Source organism: Camarhynchus parvulus, chromosome 12, assembly GCF_901933205.1.
Source record: "Camarhynchus parvulus chromosome 12, STF_HiC, whole genome shotgun sequence".
NCBI classification, from domain to species: Eukaryota; Metazoa; Chordata; class Aves; order Passeriformes; family Thraupidae; genus Camarhynchus; species Camarhynchus parvulus.
Window position 1 is genome coordinate 18,670,382 of NC_044582.1, and position 22,429 is coordinate 18,692,810.

The window sequence follows — 22,429 nt, forward strand, 5'->3', positions numbered from 1 at the left end:
GGAAGGTATTGGCAGAGGTTGTTCCTCAAAGAGTTCATGAAAGATGACACAGAAAGGCAAATCCACTGCCTTCTGCCTCAGTGCAAACCCCCCTAACTCGCCTCCTCCTGAGCTGCTGGGACCTCACAGCCTGGGGAGGAACCCTGGCTGAGCCATCACCTCACTTGGCTCCTTCCTGCACCAAAACGCTCATTTGCAGGCCGCAGGAATGAAAGCTGTTTTAACTCCCATCTCAACATTATTCTCATTCCTGGTGTTTTGATGTTGTGAAAACTGCCAGGAAATGAAGACACCAGCTTAAGGCTGTAAAATTTTAATGCTCGCTGTATTTCTCCTCCTTTTTTTGTTTGCAGGGAGGTTTTAGGTCCATCAGGTTTATGCCTTTCAAGGATGATGCTACTCTGCTAAGGAAGTGAAAATAAATTCCCTGCCCTGAAACAAAGCCCTGAAGCTGTTCAAAACACTGGGTTTTCCAAGAGGCATCTGCTGTTGCATTATTTCCTCATCAGGAAGAAGTGATAGATGGGGAAGGAGCATCCGGATGGATGAGAACAGCCCCTGAGAAAGGAAAAGTGTCTTTTTGGACAACATTGATGAGTTCCTTCCGAAAATTCAATTTCCTTATGTATGAAAAACGTCACTCTCACTGTTACCCAAGTGACCTTCTGGGCTCTCAGCAAAAAAAAATCATTGCCTCAGGAGGAAATCTGAAGCATTAACTGCAAACCGTATTTGCTATGTATTTAACTTATTGTTAACTCGTATTAAAAAGTGTTAAACCGATCTTTAAAATAATTTCCTGAGAGGGTACCACTTCAGGACATGCCTGGAGGAGGTGCTGAGCTCTGCCTGGCATGGGCAGCAGGGTTTTTGCACCCAGGTTGTGCTCAGCAAACTCTGCCCACGGGGTTGCTTTGTGCAGAGCAGGAGGGTGAAGATTATCCCGTGTGCTTTTGGGGGTCTGTCGATAAAAGCATCCCAGAATTTCCATGACCTTAATAAAGGGCACAGGGATGAGGCAGCACAGCACCGTCCTGCCACAGGTTTCCTTTCTGTTGGTTAAGTGAATAACAAAAAATCAGGAAATGAAGATTTTAAGGTCTGAAGAAAAGCTGATTTTTGTATCAGTGCCACAGCTTCAGCCACAAGCACAGACTAAAGCTGTACCTGAGATCCAACGTGAGGATTCAGCCAGGGCACCCTGGGAACTCGGCCAGGGAAGTGGGTGAAGCCCAAGGTCAGGAGAAGGAAAGGTGGGGAAATGTGTCAGTCAATAATTGCACACTAAGGTAAGTGGAAATGGAGACAAGACAGAAAATGGGAGAGAACAGGAAACAGAACATCTCAGAGGGCTGACACAGACAGCTTTAAATCCTCTAATGTCAGGCTCAAATGACTCTTACGGTTCACAGAATCATGGAATATCCTGAGCAGGAAAGGACTCACAAGGAGTGAGGGATCCCACCTGGGCATCCCTGGGAGGGTTTTCCAAAGGGTCCTGGAGCTCTGGCAGCCTTGGGGCCGTGCCCATTCCCTGGGCAGCCTGGGCAGTGCCAGCACCCTCTGGGGGTGTGATCCCCATCCCCTTGGCTCGGGGTTTGCCTCTCTACAGAGCACAGAACCCAAACGTTTGAGTCCTGACAGGCTGCAGAACTTTCTCACTACATCTTCGTGCCACTTTGAATAAAGTTTGAAAACATTTAGAGCCAGGATTCAAAGGGCAGGTGGGAAGCTGCTCAGCAGGTTCATGCTCTGTCTTAGACTCAGGCTGGGTATCCTGAGGGTGACACTGCTGATGCCAGCCCCAGTGACCTGCAGAGCATGCCAGGGACAGGGACTCGTGTGCCACTGGGGGGGCTGCTAACGACCGAGCCCGGGGATGGAAGGGTGTTAACTCTGTGAACGCTAGAGCCTAAGGATGGAAGGGTTGTTAACCCCGAAGCCTAAGGATGGAAGGGTTGTTAACCCCGAAGCCTAAGGATGGAAGGGTTGTTAGTCCTGAAGGTGAACAATGGAAGGTGCTGTTAACCCTCGAGCCAAAGGATGGCAGGAAGGGATGCCCACCCTGGAGCCAAAGAAAGGAAGGCATGTTCCCCTGGATCCAAAGGATGGAAAGAAGGGATGCTAACCCTGGATCTGAACAATGGGAGGGATGTTAGCCCTGGATCCAAAGGAAGGGAGGGATGCTCACACTGGATCCGAAGGAAAGAAGGAAGGGATGCTCCCCTGGATCCAAAGGAAGGGAGGGATGTTCTCCTGGATCCAAAGGAAGGAAGGAAGGAAGGGATATTTCCCGGGATCCAAAGGAAGGAAGGGAGAGATGTTAGCCCTGGATACGAAGGAAGGGAGGGATGCTCCCCAGGATCCAAAGGAAGGAAGGCAGGCCATCAGAGTGTGGGGGTAAAAAAAGTGCCCCGTCGAAAGGAAGGCAGGAAGGCAGGCAGGGATGCTGCCCGGGATGCAAAGCCAGGGACGCTCCCCGGGACCCGAGCGGTGCCCGCGGCAGCCCCGGGTTCGCACCGAGGCCGGGGGCGGGGTCGCGAGGGGGCGGGGCCATGTCTCGCCCCGCCCCCGCAGCCGGTGCCGCGCGGGCAGCAGCCAATGGGAGCGCGGCCCGTCAGCTGACCCGCGGCGCCTTCCCAGGTGCGCGCCGGCGGCGCCTCAGAGCGGGCGGCACCGCGCACCGGCACCGCCGCTCCGCCGCGCTGGGGGCGGGCAGCAGGCACGGAGGGACCGGTCCGTCCGTCCATCCCCTCATCCTTCCATCTGTCCACCCATCCATCCCTTCCTCCATCGCTCCCCGCATCCCGGCATCCCGGCGCGCTGGAACCGCGGCGGCAGCAGCGGATGTGCAGCCCCGGGGGACAACCGCGGCAGCGCCCGGCCGGCGGTGAGTGCGTCCGCCGGGCTCGGGGGAGCGAGCGAGCGGAGGCTGCGGGAGCGCCGCGGGTGCGAGGGCTGCGCTCGGGGCTGCGGGGATGTGCGCCGCGGTGCAGCGATGTGCGCTGCGGCCCGGGCACCGAGCAAAGTTTGCGGTGGCGGACGCGCCCCCGGTGCCCCCCGGGAGAGTCCCCGCCGGGTTTCGGTGGCTCCGCAACGCGCCGGGACCGCCCCGGGGCTGCGGCCGCCTCGCACCTCCGGGGCTGCGGGGGTTCGGCTGCAGCATCGCTCTCCTCCTCCTCATCCTCCTGCCTGTCGGGTGCTCCGCTGCTCCCCGGGCCGGTTTGCGGTAAATCGGGGGTTCGGGGGGGATCGGCGGTGCCGGGAGCCGGCGGTGGGCGCGGGGCCGGCGGTGCGGCAGCGCTGCCCGCGTCCCCCATTTGCATGCGAATGGGAGCGGATCCCGGCAGATGTCCTGCCTCATCCATTCACCCGCAGGAATGCGAGGAGACAAGGAGCCTTCAGTGTGACAATGGCCCTTCAGAAAGCGGCATAAAGGCGCAGTGTGAGCGGGGCCGCGGCTCCGCCGCCCTCCTCCCGCGGTCGCGGCTTTGTGCGCTGCGGGCGGAGCGGCCGCTCGGTCCCGGGGGCTGCGGGACCGGCCTGGGCAGAGCGGCCGGGGGATGCTCCGCCGCTCCCTGCCGCACGCACCTGCCCTTCGGGGGCTCTTTGGGAACTCTGCTGCCCGAGAGGTGCGGGAGGAGCGCGGGGCAGCGGCGGCTCCTCACCCCGCACCGCGGGTCCCTGGCCGCGGCTCTGGCGGACAAAGGGACCGGCCCCGCTGCCGCCCCTTTGTCGCCGCTGTCAAAGGGCCCTTTGAGCGCGGGGCCGGCCCCCGGTCCCTGCCGGAGGAGGGACAGCAGCGAGGCGCATTGTGCCGCCGGCTCAGCCCCGCCGGGGCCGCACAACAGATGTTCGCCTGCGATTTTCGCTCTCCCCCAAGTTATTCTCTCCCCCAGTGCTGGCTCGGGGCGCATCTCCCACCATTTCGGGCGGTGGAAGGGAAAGTAGCAGAATTAAGCTCAAAGTAGGCGATGATGTTGTCCAAAGGTGAGAGATCACATGCAGGGCGCTTCTGTTCTTGTCCTGGAGCTGTGCGAGAGCTCCCAAGTAACGAGTCCCTTCCACGAAAACTAGTTTGGAAACCTTTCAGTCTTTTCCTTACGGACTTGAAGGGTCCCTATAAAAGGAACCCATTATTTCTGGAGATCATAAACCTGTTGTGGCCAACAGCTCAGATGTACCCACAGGGAGATCGCAGAGCTTTGAATGACCAGAGGCACACCCAGCATCAGTCCCGCTGTTGTCCAAAGGATCCAACCAAACTGAGTCCCAAAGTCTTGCAAGTCGGAGTTTAAATTAAAGACAGACACACTGAGAGGGACAAAGCAGTGCAGGAAGCTTCCCAGATGGAAAGTGAGGAGAGCCAGGGTGGTTCTGCTCTCCCCCCCAGGCCAGGGCACAGCCCCTGGTGTCCCTGTCCCCCTGCTCTGCAGCCTCTCTTGTGCCACTGCTCCGGGACAAGAGCTCCAGTCTAACTTCTACCTCGGCAGTTAAAAGTTACCTGCACAACCTTTTATGTAGCCCATATAAAATTATCTCTCCCAGTAGGCATTTTGGATGTTATTAGACCAGGTACTGCGATGACCATAAAGCCTTTTCCATTTACCTAGAACAGACACAGTAACACGACTGATCATTGAAGGAAATGGGATTTTGCATTAAGTTGGATAATTATAGAAGGATAACAACTTTCCACGTGAACTGTGCAGGACCTTTTTTTACTGCCATAAATAATGCTTAGCCTGTCCAAATCCAGGCTGAAAAAAGAAACTTTTGTTCAGCCTGACCTCACAGGGGACATCCCTGGCACAGGTGCCCAGAGCAGCTGGGGCTGCCCCTGGATCCCTGGCAGTGCCCAAGGCCAGGCTGGACATTGGGGCTTGGAACACCAGGGACAGTGGGAGGTGTCCCTGCCATGGCAGGGGTGGCGCTGGATGATCTTGAAGGTCCCTCCCAACCCAAACCAGTCTGTGATTCCATGATTCTCGGGGTGTATTTGGTTCCAGCTCGTGGAGCAAATGGGATAATTTCAAGGAGCAGTGGTTAAGCTCTCATCGCCATCACCATCACTCATTCCTAATCCCCCCGGTGCCCGAGCCCGGCTCGCTGCCGCAGGCGGAGGAGGGGATGCTGCAGCCTTTGTTTCACACCGATACAGTAGCGTGGCACTGCAGAAGGCAGGGAAAACTTTTCCTAATCGGCGTGCTGGATTCCTGCTGCAGCCGGCTGCTGCCAAGGAGGGCGGCACATCCCTGCTCCGCGGCTCTTTTTGTGGGGACACTTCAAACACCTTGGATGAATCATAGCAGCGGTCAAGTGTTGCTGCTACTGCAGCCTGCACAGCTTAATATCCACTGGAAAGGGGATTTGTTTGCATTATTGGGTCTGCAGATTTCTTCGTGTTGTTGTTAGGGGTGATAGGGACTCAACCACATTTAAACAATATTTTTAAATCCTTTTTTAGTTTCTCTTATGAATCTTTTGAAGCTCTTATTTCTGTTAATCATAACAATGAGTAAAAATGGGGACTTTGTTCACGAAGCTCTGAGCCACATCATTTCTGTCTCTTTCTGAGCTGCTCCTGCCCCAGGTGAGTGACTTGCCTGGTCCCAGGTCTGGCTTTGTGGCAGGCTCAAGCATCAGGAAAAAAAGAACCCCAAACAAACAAAACCTAAGGAGAATAGTTAAGTGATGTTTATAGAACAGCTCTGGTTGAACAATATTTATCTTAGTTTCTTTTCCAACCAGCAAAAAGTAGCAAGATGCTGCAAATATTTACAGAGCAGCCCAAATTTTCCAAAATAAAAATCCCTCTGTCTTCCTGTGCACTTTGTCGCCACGGAGGTGCCTGTTCTTTGAAGCCCTGATTAATATAGATGAGTTGTAATTTTCTGACCAAGCCATCCTAGTTCACATATATTATTCCATTGGCAGACATGTGGTCCCCACAGCTGTCCCCTCATTTGTGTATGAAATGGAAACACTGGTGGCATTTGTAGGTTACCATAGCTACACGAACAATACACGTGTGAGGCTTCATCCTGCCAAGCTCCAGATTTTTTCCTGGCAGACATTTTGTAGACACAGAACTGAAGAAAATCTATGTAAAGTTTTTGGAAGCACATAAATGCAGCCCTCCTCCTCTGTGTTTGTGTAAGGCTCAGGGACACAGAGCCTGAGTTTCAGCCCCACTACAGCTGATCCCTGCAGCCCCTTCCAGCCTGGAGACCCATGGTGCTCCCAGGAACCCAGAATCCCAGGTTGTGCTCCAGAGCAGTTAAGTCATTAACAGAGTCAGGCCTTGAACACATCTTTCCCAAAAAATCACTTGTGAGTTCTACACAAAAGCGAGCGAGTTCTACACAAAAGGGACTTTGGAGCTGGGGTGGTTTTTGTGCTGACTCTGTTAGGAGGGTTGGCAGGGCTCCTGGGAGAGGGGAGAGGTGGGAAGCAGCCAGAGCCCCATGCCAGAGCAGAAATCCAAGGAAATCCACTGCAAATATTCCCATACTCTGTTTTGTCTCTGCAATTAACGTGGGAGGAAAGATGGACAAGAGCAAAGAAAATCAAAGAGCTGGCTTAGGAACTGCTTTTGTTGGTTTGTAATTAATTATTAAATAATGATGTTTCTCTAAGATTTGGAGGGCCTAAGTTCTGCACAGGGACCTCACAGGGCCACTCTGATAAGAAACAGTCCCTGCAGATGTGCTTGAGTTCCTCAGACTTTATCAGTCTCATTCTTCTCCTGCAGCTGAGTAATTAAGTTCTTCACTAATGGACTCTGTGAGGTCAGAGCTGAACACATGGAGGGCTGAGAGCTGAAAGTTCTTCTGAACCCCACTCTCTTATCCTTTGCTGCTTCAAACCCTGCAACTTTATTCAAATTTTGTTTTGCTCTTTAGATGTCATCTTCCCTTTTCTACTTAGGGCACTGAAGAAAAATACTGGATTGGCCTATTTTGGATTGGCTTAATTCTCCCCCTGGTAAAGGCAGGACAAGTCTGGTATCAGTGAGACAGGAATTAGTCTCTGCTCTTAACTTCTTCTGTAAAATATTTTTATAACTTCACCTTCTGTGTCATAAGACCTTAATTTGGTGTTACAAGGCAGTGTTTCCTTGGCTTTCCATCTGGCTGAATTATTAAAGGAGCAGGAGCTGGTTTTTACCTGGAGCACAGTTTCTAAAGATTGAATGCTTGCAATGGAGTATTGCCTTTTTCTTCCCTTTTTAACTAACAGAACAACAAGGCAAAGCAAGTTTAAGTAACAGGCCTGAAATATTGAACAGGCTGCTGTAGTGAGAATGCACTGAAGTTATAAAAGTGCCAGGAGAAACAGCTTTTCCCTTATTTTATTGGGTACAGCAGCCTTACTACATAATTTTCTCTCCTGAGGTGCTGCCCTTTACTCCTCAGTGGTCACACAGGACAGTATTTCCCTGAACAATTCCCAAACCAAAGCAGCTGAGCACAGAGGCAAACCTAACTTGGGGGGTTTTAGTTAGAAATTTCAGAGGTTGTCAGTCAGCATCTCATTTCCAGGTATTTAATTTAACAAACTCTGGTGATTCCAGCAATTTGGGCATCTGTCAGCTTGGATTAGAGCAGGAGAACCAAGGGCTTTTGGAAGCCAGGCCCCCTGGAAGGAACCTGGCAGGGTTTGCCTGGCTGGTGGCTCAGCTCTGGGGAAGTGCAGCCCCCAGCCTGCTCCTGGGAGGGAGCAGAGCCCAGGCACACACAATCACACACAATCACTCAGAATCACACACAATCACACACAATCACAGAATCACACAACACACAATCACACACAATCAGACAGAATCATGAGGTTGGAAGAGACCTCTGAGATCATCGAGTCCAACCTGTGCCCTCACACCTCACCCAGACTACAGCACCAAGTGCCATGGCCAGTCTTTTTTAAACACATCCAGAGATGGTGATTCCACCACCTCCCTGGGAAGAGCATTCCAGTGCTTCATTATTCTTTCAGTGAAAAATTTCTTCCTGATATCCACCCTGTACCTTCCCTGCCATAGCTGCAGACTGTGTCCTCTGGTTCTGTCAGAGACCAACCCCACCTGTCTGCAGCCTCCCTGCAGGAAGGTGTGGAGAGCAACAAGGTCACCTCTGAGCCTCCTCTTCTCCAGGCTAAACAGCCCCAGCTCCCTCAAACGTTCCTCACAGGGTTTGTGTTCCCAGCCCCTCACCAGCTTTGTGCTTCCTCTGGATGAGCTCAAACATCTCAACACCCTTCCCAAACTGAGGGGCCAGAGCTGGACACAGCACTCAAGGTGTGGTCAAAGGCAGGTGTTGGTGTGGGGGTCTCTTCCCACCCCAGAGCACCCCCAGGCAGGTGTTGGGGTCTCCTCACCCTCCAGAGCACCCCCAGGCAGGTGTTGGGGTCTCTTCCCACCCCAGAGGCACCCAGAGCCCGTTCCCAACGCTGTCCCAGAGCAGCCCAGCTCCCTGGGGACTCCAGAGGGGATCCCAAGGGACTCCTGGGGCACATCCCACCCTGGGGTCAGCTGGGAGCCCCTGTTTCCCCCCAGAGGGGTTGCTTTGTGACAGGCAGGTGTGGGATGTTAGAGCAGCACAGCTGAGCCTGGGATGGGTCTGGCTCCTGGGTTGGGATGGATTGGGGATCACCTGCCACAAACACACACATTTCAGCACCACACACTTACAAGGTGGGGCTGAGACCCAAACCAGGTTCCTCCATGCTCAACAAGCACTTTTCCAAGTGAAAGAAGCTCCACCTGTGGCAATGAGCAGAGCTCCAGCCCTGCCAGGAGAGTTTCACCTGAGTTTCCTTATTTCATCCTGCTCTAAAGAGAACACTGCTGCCTGGAGAAGCTGCTTAAGTTCCTGGGAGACATTCCCTGGCTTCCTTCTCCACCCTGGGGTCTGACACACCACATCCTAAGGAACTTCCCCAAAACACCTCAGAGTTATTCAGAGAAAATCCCTGAGCTTGTCCGAAGTTTGGTAGAATAACATTTTACCTTGTTTTAATAAAATATCAATCAAAGCTTGGATTGTCTTTTCGTAATTTGAAAATGTTTATCATTTATATAATGCATCCTTCATTTTCTGTTATTTCATGCATCATATCATTTATATGATTAAGCAAGTCCAAAACTATCTAATAAATTCATACCTTGCTAATGTGCTGCATACAATTACTGGGATGCAGATGAGCTACTGATTGGCCTTGTTAAATTTTTAAATCACAAATGATCCATCATTCTAACAGAAATAGAGTAAATATTGATAGTTCCAGAGAGCCACCAATGGCTTGTAAATGCATTGAAAAATAACTTATCTTAGCCATAGGTGAACAAGCCATTGCAAAAATGAAGTTTTTTAATTGCTACTTGAAAACAGGTTTTTAAAATGGGTTCATTGTAGTAAAAGGCACCAAGTAAAACCAGGTCAGTGCTTTTTTCTAAGTTCATTGACAAATCTGTTTTCCTTTCTCTTTCTGCCCCCTTTAAGTGCAACAAATCTGGTTTATACAAATTAAAAATTTATCATGCCCAAATGAATCACTGTAATTAGGTGAAGATTTTATCTATAAAGCACCAATAACTTCAAATTCTGAGAGGAAATATCTTCCTTTCTGCAATAGGCAGAAATTTTAGTACCTTAGCGTTTTGCAAGCCCTGATGAAACAATCCATGGAAAACCTGGGATGTGGCCGTGACCAGCCTGAGGACTAAAGCTCAAGGGACAGTTTATGGCCTGGTCCTAAACACTCAGTACATTGAATAAGATGTATTTTCTCTCTTTCTGAATCTCATGAACATCTCAAAGCAAGCCTGTTTTCTGCGTGGAGCAAAGCATCAGCATTCAGGTGACACTTGAGATCAGGAGAAATGGTTAAACCCAGGCTGTGGGGGTCCCACACTCCCAGCTGGCTGAGCCTCCCTGCCCTCATCACATGGCAGTGATATTGGAATGAAACAGTGCTGGGGAACACATATTTCATGTAGCAGAAGTGCAGAAAGACTCGTGGAAAAGGGGAGGGTCAGGGGATACAGCAGAGGAGCTGGAGAGAGAGAAAAGAGCCTTTTTCTCAGGCCAGAGTAAAGCCTTGGTTCAGAGCAGCTCCAAACCCAAATCTGTGGCCACTTAATGGAATTACTTCTGTCCCTTCCCAGCTTGGTTGAGTTCCAGATCTTTGTCTTGGTGCTAACAGCCTTTCTATTACATCTCAGCACCTCCCATGCTAAATCCATTTATTTTGTTAGTGCCATGCTCACAATCTTTCCTATCAGATCTTCCCATATCAGCCAGCTCAATATACGGGTCTATTAGCATTTAAATATATATAGCTCAGAAACAGAGAATTGGATTTTGTAAGCATAAAACTCAGAAAAAAAATCAATAAAAGTCTGTTTTATTCTAAGGGCTGAAGTCTGTGTCAGCACACTACATGTACAAACTGTGTAGATATAGATCTGGGCTAATAGTAAAATACAGTTTAATACTTAATCACTAATAATTGAAATGCTAACACACGTTACAGCCACAGGAAACAGAATTATCAAAACAGAGTGTAACAAGGACCAGAAAAAGAACTTTTTCCTTGATTGAAGAATTGAAGATAAGCAATTGAAGCTCCATGCACATATAATTTTTAATGACAAGCCTTATGCATTCCCTACAGCCAGCACCATTGTGTTGATTTATAAATACCTCCAGAGCTCCTGACTCATTCTGGTTGGGATTTATCAGGCACTGTTTGCAGCACAGGGTTTTTTTGGCATCCTCTGTGGTAGTAACAACCACGTACACACTGGGGTCTTTCCCAACTGTGGGGGATCCTGAGTGACTCACAAAACTGGAGTTTGATCTAGAACTGTGTAGGAAGCAAAATAATCACACTGCCAGGAGCCAGTCAGCAAAAAGGGAGGAAAAGGATTTTCTGTTCCTTCAGGAAAATCCTCTGGAGTTCTGGCAGCCCTCTTTCTCCTGGTTAAAAATATTCCTTGTGCGCTCCTTTATTAACACTTTGCTTCCACTGGCCAAGCTGCTTGGCTCTCAGAGTGGTCAAAACACAAAAAGGGAATTCTGCTCCAAAATCCAACCCAATCTTTGCATGCCCTTTGTCCTCTTTATTTTTTCTTTTTTTTTTTTTTTTTTTTTTTTTTTTTAGGTTTTTGTTTGAATTGTGCTGATTTTGATAGATAGTAAGAAGCAGAGATTTTCTGAGCTGCTCTCTATGAAATCCTTGGTGGGGAGGTGACTCCATGGGTTAAAAAGGTGCTCAGATCCTTCCATGTGGTTCTGAGATCCCAAATATGCCATGACTCTATCCATTTCTACTCTTTAAACATGCTAAGAAGCCAAAGCAGAATTTCTCCACCTTTGGTCCCCTCTCATTCATCAGCCAGCAGATACACAACATGCAAAAAGAGTTGGAAGAGGTCTTCCCAAATCAGCTATGCTCTGGAAATTCCAGATACTGTACTAAAACCAATCAGGTTTCAATTCTCCCTTGGATTTAAAATGGAGAGAGGGCTGGGGAAGGGTTAGGGCAGGTGAGGGGCAAAGCAAAGCACAGCCCAGGGGTTTGCTCCATCACCTGCAGGGCAGGCAGAAGAGAGGAGCTGCAAGGAAGGGCTCAGGGACCTGGATCCTAACCTGGCAGTGGAATGGGCTGGCTCTCAGAAATGCTGATCTAACCAAGGAACTTCCTCTGGTGAGGATGTGGAGCCAGAACAGTGGCCACAGGTGGGATTCATCAGCCTGCAGATGCACAACATGCAAAAAGAGTTGGAAGAGGTCTTCCCAAATTAGTTATGCTCTGCTGAGGGTGTGGAACCACGACAGTGGTCACAGGTGGGGTTCCTCTGCATCAAATGGCATCAAAGCTTTGCATTCACATTGAGCCCTCTCAGCAGGACATGAAAGCAAGTCCTGGACAACAGAACAGCCCATCTTGTCCCAAAGTCATTCATGAAGAGTAAGAAAGCTGAGAATCGTTTGTGTTCCTAGCATAAGAATCTTCCTCAAACACAAACACATCTCACCTTTCAGGTTTCAAGGCCATGAAGTGGTTTATGGGGTTTTTTCCTTTGCTAAAGCAAACAGCCTCTATAATCTGACAGCCCACTGTTTGGCAAGCCCCTGTTATTGCTGATGTTTCTAATGTGACTGGTTAATGGTAATCTGGGAGACATTTTCCATCAGTTGCCAGAAGCTGGGTTGCAATTCTCTGGTGGATTGGATGGGCCATCAATACCCAGTGGCTGCTCCCTGCAGGGGATCCAGCCCCTTGCACTCCAGAGCAGCCTGTGAATGAAAACCATTTTTCCCTCTCCTGCAAATTTACTTCAGAATTTTAATGAAAAATACTGTATCAGATGCGAGTCTTAAGAATAAGCTCCAATAAATTACAAATTTCCAAGCTGTAATATGCTGCTTCTGCAGCACAGGCGTTATGAATAGGATGCTCTTTGCAGTTCTTTGGTGGAGATAAGAGTAGTATTTTTCAAAAGAACACAGATAAAGCATGCTAAGGTTGTCTCGAGATATAGCAAATCACCTTCTCACCAGAGCTTTCCCCAAAATTAAACACAGACCTTATTTTGATGGAATGTGTGTACAGATGAGAAGAAAAAGTAGGCATTATTTGCAAGGAAAAAAACCCTCAAAACTTTAATATTATAAATCCCTGAAGATGTGTTTTGAGGCTTTATACCATTATTACATGTCCTACGGGCCTTTGTTTCTGTATTTCCTTTTAATACCCAGCTCCCACGTTCAGATTTTTGCAAGCTCCTTCAACTGTCATCATTTTCAGCTTGATTTTTCTGTATTTTCCACAATTCAGACCTGTAAATAGCTTATTTCCTGATGACACTGGAGACTTTAAAAACCTCACCATAAAAGGCTTGTTACCAAGCATTATTCCTCAATATTTTTCCTAAATACACAGGATTGCACTTGTAAATTCAACTCCTGGGACAGGAGCCCATTCCATGGCTGGAAATTAAACCCCAGCTTCTCTTTCTCTAGGATGCACAAGGTCACTGATGCTCTTGACTGGAGTGACTTTGGTAACCTGCTTTTAGACTGGGCTTAGTGTTGAGCTTACTGCTGGGATTTAGAGGCTGCTCCTGTTTCAGTGCCTCTCCCTCCTAAAGCCTGGTCAGGGGCTCTGGCTCAGCTGAGCACAGCACCAATCCCTGCTTTATCCATAAATCCCTGTTTTGTCCATGGAAAAATGGGGATGCACAGCTGATGAAGGGCAGAGCAGGTTTTACCTCCAGCACACACAAAAGCCTGTGGTGCTGTTCACAGGGGTCCCAGGACCAGGGAAGAGATGAGAATCCTGACTCCATGTTTCAGAAGGCTGAGTTATTATTTATGGTATATATTATATTAAAAGCAAATGATATATTCAAACTATACTAAAAGAACAGAAGAAAGGATTTCATCAGAAGGCCAGCAAGGAAAGAAAAAGGAATGATAATAAAATCTTGTGACTGACCAGAGAGTCTGAGACAGCTGGACTGTGATTGGCCATTAATTAAAAACAACCACATGAGACCAATCACAGATGCACCTGTTGCATTCCACAGCAGCAGATAACCATTGTTTACATTTCATTTCTGAGGCCTCTCTGCTTCTCAGGAGAAAAAATCCCAACAAAAGGATTTTTCAGAAAATATGTCTGTGACAAAAGCCTTTCCTTAACCCTGCCCATGTGCCCTAACCAGTGATGCCAGCCTGAGCTCCCTGTGCTCCAGTGGTGCTTCCAGCATCCCCAGAGCCCCAGCCCAACCTCCAGCTGGGTGTCCCCTCTCCCAAGAGGCTCCTCACAGAGTCACAGAATGGGTCAGGCTGGAAGGGACATCTGGTGCCACCTCCCTGGAGCACAGGACTGTGTCCAGATGGGTCTGGAATATCCCCAGGGAGGAGATCCAGCCCCTCTCTGGACAATGTGGTCAGGGAGTGGTCACTGCACAGGGAAGTTCTGCCTCATGCTCACCTGGAGCTTCTGGGCATCAGTTCCTGCCTGTTCCTCTTGTCCTGAGGGACACTGGAGCTGCCCTGCTCCCAGTGTGGATTCCATTGCCCAGTTCCACCCAGTTCTCCTGGCTGGCACTAACCCTGCTCCAGCTCCCTGGGCAGGGCTGTCCCCCCCAGCACAGGATTTCCTGAGGGATGGGGATGCAGGAGCTGCACGAGCCCTTGGCACAACAGACAATTTTCCAGCACACAGCTCAGGTACTGAGGCTCAGCCTGGGAAAGGGGAGGAATGGGGGATCAGCTTGTGCTCCTGGCTCCCAGCAACTGCAGAATAAATTGCTTGTCTTAGCCTGAGGTAATTTTTTCATGTGTCTGATCCTTCCAACTTTTACCTGGGCACACTCAGTGCAGGTGGCTCAGTGCCTGCCAAAATCTGGGCTGATGCTACTGCAATAGAAAAGAAATTCTGCAAGAATGAACCACGTAGCTGTGCACAGGGAGGATTTGCTGTGGCAGCATCACTGTTCCAAACTGCACCCAGATATCCATGTGCAAACAAGATTGTTGCTCTTTTCAGCGAATTTTAATAGTGACCATTAATACAGTTGTCAGGGAAGTGACAACGCTTTGTTTTCCTATTACCAAGCAAAAATGTGCAATATCTGTTCTTTTTAGTTGGCAGGTTGAGTGTGAACACTTTTAATTAACAGTTTGCTTCATGCTTGTCCCTTCATATTTTCCTCTTCCTGCACTGGAGGTTTAAATGTATTTTTTATCCCAATGAGCCACCCAACCTCACTCTTTAGGAGCCACCACTAAAGCTGTGGTTGCCAGGGCACACTTCTTCCCACCCATTCTCTTTCCAAGGAGAGCTGAAATGAAGGACCTTCTTCTCCATAACCAAACACCCACCCTCATGGGCCAACCAATGCTCAGGATTAACCATTTTTCAGTACTTTGGTGAGAAGGGAAGAGTTAAACCCCTCCCCATGGCAGTTCCAGGATGGGAGGCAGGAATGATGCTCCTGTTTCTGCCCTCAGGGAACAGGAACAAGCCCACGGCCCAGGCAGCTGCTGTGGGTTTGCTGGTGACAGAAATGTGGCTTTTTTTCTGCACTGGGTACTGAGCAGTGCCATGGAAAATGCGTTTAATTAGCTCGGAGTAAAATAATCCCCTCCATATCTCTCACATAAAATTAGCCATTATTTCTGCTGATATCAAGTTACCAGCTGTTGCAACTGCTGTTGTGGGTTGGAACAGCAGAAAATATGAATCTGACAAATGAGAGGGAAGGCAGGGAATGCTAAAAGCTTTCCTTCACACCCTCAGTGTCTGTGACACCAAACACTGCAGAGGTGCCTGGGATCAGTGCTGGAGAGCTGGGAATCCAAGGGATGGGGTTTGGTGGCTGCTCTGCTGCCTCTGGAGCTTTGGGCAGGGCTGTGCATGGGGTTTTTCACAGCACAATTAGCTAAAACCAAAGGCCATGACTTGGGTTGTCCCTCCTGCTGGGCACGTGGGGCTGCTCACAATTCACTCTTTGGTTACCCTGGAATTGCATTTCCAGCTTCATCCAAGGTGCCCTGGGCTGGGAGAGACTGAGGAAAGCAATGTGTGGGTTGTTTCTAAATTTGCAGTCAAAGAAAATTAAATCCATTTGCAGTAGAAAATAGCTACAGAAGAGAACAAGCCACTAGGAACTTGTAAAATCATATATTTACAGTGATCATAAACCCAGAACTCTGGTCAATAAACCCACAAATGCCTTCTTAGCAAGGATGAACAATAACTGTAACGTGCAAGTAAGAGGATATAAATATTCAACAAAGAAAGATCAAATTTGATTTTTTTTTTGCAACATCTAGACACGCTCCTACGTATTTTAAAAGAACCTTTGAAGTGTTTTTCAGGCAGTTTGGTTTTTAAAGCATTACATGATTCATACAGCTACATCAGGCCTAAAGCAGTAGTAAAACTTCATTAGGGCCCTCAGCTTTGCAAGGCTCCAACTCCCTTCTCTTCATCCCCTCAGAAGCTGCAGGAGAAATTCCACAGGCAGGAATTTTGGGAGCAGTGCTCCCTCTTTGCTCCTGGAGCAGGGACATGTCCCTGTGTCAGGGGACAGCCCATGATGGGCACAGCAGCTCAGGGCACCTCCTGTACCCGGGATTGTCACTGGGGGAAAGCACTGCCTGCATTATTCACTGCAAAACGCTGCCATTTGAAAATCTGCAACGAGATCAATTAAACTTCGGATTCCATCAGTTTTCCTAGAATTGGCTGGCTTGGGTCGGCTACAGATGTGTGGCTGTGGAGGGAAGCATCCATCAGAGTCAGCACAGCTCAGCTACCCCAGCTCCTCATCGCTCCACACTAACACGTTCCCTACTACCACGGTGCCATTAAGATTTATTTTTTAATACATTCTTAGTCAATTCTTCCATCAGTGGGGAGTTATTTGGGAAGGAGTGTTGGTCCTACAGTTGGTTTTCCCCCCTCCAGCAGAGTCTGCTCAGCCCTCATTCAAGTCTCACCTACCAGAGAGAGAATCTGACTCAACAGGGTCAAATGTGTTCTGGGTCCCAGTCCTCTTCCCCCTCCTCCAAAGCACAACCACAGAAGAACAATATAGAAATAAATAATAAAATTGCTGTTGGGTGTGTTCTACCTACAGCACAACATTGCAACTTAAAATAAAACACTGTAATTTCATTATTTAATATGATCAGATTTAGAAGTAAGCATTGTACAAATGGGATTCCTGTCCCCACTATCCAGAGGAGTATTTTGAACCTATTTTAGAAGCTGTATTTAGTTTTATTATTTTATATAATACCATCTTTTGTGGGCTGTGACTTGCTTGAAGCTTTGCTACGTTCTAATTGAAAAAGATGTGATTTCATCACTGAGTTCTCTCAGATATCACAGAGTCACAGAGTGGTTTGGGTTGGGAGGGACCTTAAAGCCCATCCAGTGCCTCTCCTGCCACCTTCCAATGTCCCAGGTGGCTCCAAGCCCCATCCAGCCAGGCCTTGGACACTTCCAGGGATGGGGAGTCCACACAGCACAACCTGATTATTTTAGTCACAGAAAAACCCAAACCTTTTCTTTGAGAAGTCTGAACTGCACTCACCAGAGTGATTTTCCAATGAAGGGAGAAGGGGAAAGATTTTACTAGGAGGTTTTCCTGGAGTATGTGTTCAGAGCCCCACGGTACACCAGATGTTCTGCAGTGCCTGGACACAGCTGGGTTAATTTAAAGGCACTCTTGCATGAACAACTTCAGGCTAAGCAGATACAAATGTGGGGCTTACACAGCAATTTGGAATTGTGGTGAACAGTTCATACCATCACAATGCAGTACAAACAGCTGAAATAAGGGCAGTACATTCATTTAATCAAATTTACTGTTCTTGTTTGGTGCTGAGCTGGATTAAATCTAAGCTGTTATCTGGAACTGATTTGATTAACTGGGATAAATTTTGGCAAAGTTCATAAGCATTTAGCTTCAAACTTGTAAACCAGCAGCTTCCTGAGCCTTAATGTCACACGGCTGAAGTCCCAGCCTTGGGGACAGGGGTTGGGTGTTGATTCTCTCAGACCCTGCTTTGCTCACCAGCACATCCTCCACCCTCAGCACTCCCAAGCCATTCAAACAGCTCCTGCAGGGTAAATCTGAAAGGTATCCATCCCAGAGTTTTATTTTTAGATAGTTCACTTGGAGAGATTTCTCATGTTAATCCCAAGAAGGAAAGAGTTCCAAACCTTACATAATTTACCTACACCAGATTGGGATTTTTGGAAGAGATTACTGTTAAAATAAGGATTGTTTTCAGATATTTTCTTTCAAAGGTTGAAGAAACTAAATAATAGATGAACTGTATATGAGCTGAGCATAACATATACCCTAATCTGCTTTCAGGACCATCTTCAGGCACTGATTTACAGAAGATTCTAAAACACCGAGGAGCAGCTGAGAGTCTTCAGAGCATTTCTTAACTTCACTAAACTCAGAAAATCATCCTTCACCTTTCTGGATGTCCAAGCCTTTCACCTCAAACGTCAAGCTTTACGTTTTCTGCCTGATAGGGGATCACCCTCTTCCTCCGTGGGGATTTTAGGGGGCCGGGGAGCTGAACCCCCTCGCTGGCCAGCATGGCAAAGGTTAGAGTTGTTTTAACTGTGTGCCAGTTGGTGCTAGAATTGTTAATGAATTCATTAACTGAGTCTTCCATACAGAGCAGTGAATGTCCACAGCTTTGTGTCTGTGAAATCAGGCCCTGGTTTACACCTCAGTCAACCTACAGGGAAGCCACCACAGTTGACTGCAATGACCTCCGGTTGACAAAAATCCCCAGCAACCTCTCCAGTGACACTCAAGTCCTCCTGTTACAGAGCAACAACATTGCAAAGACCACAGACGAACTCCAACAGCTCTTTAATTTAACAGAACTGGATTTTTCACAAAATAACTTCACGAGTATCAGAGATGTGGGGCTCTCCAACCTCACTCAGCTCACGACTTTGCACCTGGAGGAGAACCAGATCACGGAGATGACTGACTACTGCCTGCAAGACCTCTGCAATCTGCAGGAGCTCTACATAAATCACAACCAGATCAGCAGCATTTCTGCAAACGCATTCTCTGGCCTGAAAAATCTTCTGAGATTACACCTCAACTCCAACAAATTAAAGGTTATTGACAGCCGTTGGTTTGATTCTACTCCCAACCTAGAAATTCTCATGATTGGAGAAAACCCAGTGATTGGAATACTTGATATGAATTTCAAACCACTCGCAAACTTAAGGAGTCTAGTTTTGGCAGGTATGTACCTCACAGACATTCCTGGCAATGCCTTGGTAGGCTTGGATAGTCTTGAAAGTCTTTCTTTTTATGACAACAAATTGGTAAAAGTTCCTCAGCTTGCGCTTGAGAAAGTTCCCAATTTAAAATTCCTGGATCTCAACAAAAATCCAATTCATAAAATTCAAGAAGGGGATTTTAAAAACATGCTCAGATTGAAAGAGCTTGGGATCAACAACATGGGAGAGCTCGTGTCCGTCGACAGGTACGCACTGGACAACCTGCCTGAGCTCACAAAGCTGGAGGCCACCAACAACCCAAAGCTGTCTTACATCCATCGCCTGGCATTCCGCAACGTCCCTGCCCTGGAGAGCCTGATGCTCAACAACAATGCCTTGAATGCAGTCTACCAAAAGACAGTGGAATCCCTCCCAAACCTGCGGGAGATCAGCATCCACAGCAACCCGCTCAGGTGCGACTGCGTCATCCACTGGATCAACTCCAACAAAACCAACATCCGCTTCATGGAGCCTCTCTCCATGTTCTGTGCCATGCCCCCAGAGTACCGGGGACAGCAGGTGAAGGAAGTGCTGATACAGGATTCAAACGAGCAATGTCTTCCAATAATCTCTCACGAGACCTTTCCCAATCACCTGAACTTGGACATTGGCATGACAGTGTTTCTGGATTGCCGGGCCATGGCAGAGCCTGAGCCAGAAATCTACTGGGTCACCCCTCTGGGCAATAAGGTCACCGTGGAAAGCCTCTCTGACAAATACAAGCTGAGCAGTGAGGGCACCTTGGAAATCTCCAACATCCAGGTTGAGGACTCTGGGAGATACACCTGTGTTGCTCAGAACATAGAGGGGGCTGACACGAGGGTCGCTACCATCCGGGTGAACGGAACGCTCCTGGATGGCACCCAGGTGCTGAAAATCTACGTTAAACAAGCTGAATCCCACTCCATCCTGGTTTCTTGGAAAGTCAACTCCAACGTCATGACATCCAACTTAAAATGGTCGTCGGCCACGATGAAGATTGACAACCCTCACATCACCTACACTGCCCGGGTCCCGGTGGATGTCCACGAATACAACCTCACACATCTACAGCCCTCTACAGATTATGAAGTGTGTCTGACAGTGTCCAACATCCACCAGCAAACACAGAGGTCCTGTGTCAACGTCACAACCAAAAACGCGGCTTTTGCGCTGGATATTTCCGACCAGGAAACCAGCACGGCCCTGGCAGCGGTGATGGGATCCATGTTTGCCGTCATCAGCCTCGCCTCCGTCTCTGTTTATATTGCAAAAAGATTTAAGAGGAAAAACTACCACCACTCATTGAAAAAATATATGCAAAAGACCTCTTCAATCCCCCTGAACGAGCTCTACCCTCCACTTATTAATCTCTGGGAAGGTGACAGTGAAAAAGACAAGGATGGCTCTGCAGAGACCAAGCCGACCCAAGTCGACACATCCAGAAGCTATTACATGTGGTAACTCAGAGGATATTTTGCTTCTGGTAGTAAGGAGCACAAAGACTTTTTTGCTTTATTCTGCAAAAACAACGAGTTGAAGACTTTTGTATTTTTGACTTTGCTAGTCCGTGGCAGAGCGGTGAGGACAGGTGGATATTTCAGGATTTTTTAGTATAGCGTATCGCAATGGGTTGACACAAATGGCAGCTTCACCTAGCTTCCACTCCTCTGGTTATTTTATTCTTTTTTTCCAGTTTTTTTTTTGTTTGTTTTTGGTTTTTTTTTTAGTTATTGTGCTAAACTTAACACTGTCCTAACTCCAGTGCTGAATAAAAAGAAGGAGGGGGCTGGGTGAGCCCCGCGTTCCCGAGCCATCGCGGGGCAGGATCGCACCGAGCTCGCCCTCAGTTTTGGACCTGCAGTGAACTAGGTTTGTGACCCTGGGCTGAGGACTCTACCCCGAGAAAAGGAGACCCTGAATGATGTTAGTTGACTGTACTGTAATGTTGTATCAACTGATTTGAATGTTTTTGACCTTCAGCAATGAGTTTTCTTTTTTATTATTATTTTTGTAGTAGTTGAAGGCTTAGGTAAAGCTAACAGGCAATAGGAATAAGTACATCCAATTTTTTAATGTAACAGACTAAACGTTAATCGTTCTTATTCTTTTTATTCTATTTAGTAGACACTTTTGAAGAATTACTAGAGTTTTGTTGTGTTTAAATCACCAACACACGGTGTTTAATGAAGGCAGAGCTATAATAAATTTAGTTTTGTTCTGATGTTTTTAATTTAGAAATCACAATAATGTATGGGGTTTAGACGTCACTAGTTTGACTGGTGATCATGTTTTGACATAAAATATATCCAAAATGTTATATAAAAAATATCATGGGGGTTTTTTTCTTGATGAAATGAAGTTTCAGGTTCAGGTTTTTTATGCATTTATGTTAATAGCAGTGTTTTCTCTGCACTAGAGGCAAAATGTGGAAAATAATTTATTGAGAAAAATGTCTCAGCATGGCTTTTGGACTGAGAGTCACATGCAGAATCAAAACTGTTTGGCATAGGGTACACAGCAAGAAGAACTCACAGAGTGTGAACAGGACATTTTCCTTTTTGTATACTTTTCTGTTTATATTTTGAGCTAAGATAGAAATGAAGCTGACATTTAGCTGTCATTACCATCAGTTAGGACAAAAAAAACTCAGTGCTACCAAACTGAAATAAACCAGTTGAATCTTGGAATATACTTGAAAAGAAACTTATTTGGATTAATGTTCCTCCAAAAGCAGAAATTAAGATTAAAACGACCAAGACAGTTACATTTGGTCCAATACTGAACTGTATTTTTTACAGGCTTAAAATGAATCCATATTCTGGGTATTTTCCTGAATTGCTGTGGTAAAGGAGAGCAGCAGTGATCTGTGTGCACTGGGTACAATATAAAGGCATCATTTACAGTTGAACCTATGGAAATGTTGTGCTTTGTCTTTTCTGAATCCCTGGAAGTTCTGCACGTGAGTCAAGAGCAGGGTGGGCTCTGGGGAACACGTGGTCACATCACACAGCACCCCTCAGCAACAAGCACAGCATTTTCTACACTTTATCACCACTTTGAATGTGCAATTTTTGCTTATTTTTACACACCAAATGAGTTCTTGGTAAGTAAAAGTTAATTGTTCAAATCATGGATGTGCCTGGGGCTGTGTGAAGTTTTTTAACTCATTGGCTTCTCAAATATATCCAAGTCCCCTTAAAATTTACAGATAAGCTTCAAACTTCTTTTTCCTTGTCTAAAAGTGAAAAGTTGCCAGCATTGTTTCACTAATCAGTTGCCTTGGTACAAAAACTTATCCATCCATCCATCCCTTGGACAAGCTGCCCCCTTGGTCTGTGCTTCCACATGAGGCTGAGTGAAAGTATTAATTGTGCATTTCAATCAAGTATTTGTGCTGCTACACACAAGCCTTTCTATGTTCAGGAGATCTCATACATTTTTAATCATGTGACAATTAGATGTTGGGGTTCGGCAAGTGTCTTTTGATCATGGAGAGGAAACATGGTGAAATCATTTCTTCATCACCTTCTCCTGGATTTGTTTTTAATGTAAATGGGGCATTCCCTCATGCTGCCTTCTCCAGAAAAACTTCAGTGCA

At 47.5% G+C, this 22,429-nt stretch overlaps 1 protein-coding gene across 1 annotated transcript; it reads left to right on the forward strand.

Moving 5' to 3' along the window:
* The first annotated feature begins 2,662 nt into the window (after window positions 1–2,662).
* LRRN1 (leucine rich repeat neuronal 1) lies at window positions 2,663–21,749 on the forward strand. The gene is made up of 2 exons (XM_030956754.1): window positions 2,663–2,890; window positions 17,909–21,749. Exon 2 carries the CDS (start codon window positions 18,142–18,144, stop codon window positions 20,290–20,292), a length of 2,151 nt encoding a protein of 716 aa, XP_030812614.1. The 5' UTR covers window positions 2,663–2,890; window positions 17,909–18,141; the 3' UTR covers window positions 20,293–21,749.
* Window positions 21,750–22,429: the final 680 nt, after the last annotated feature.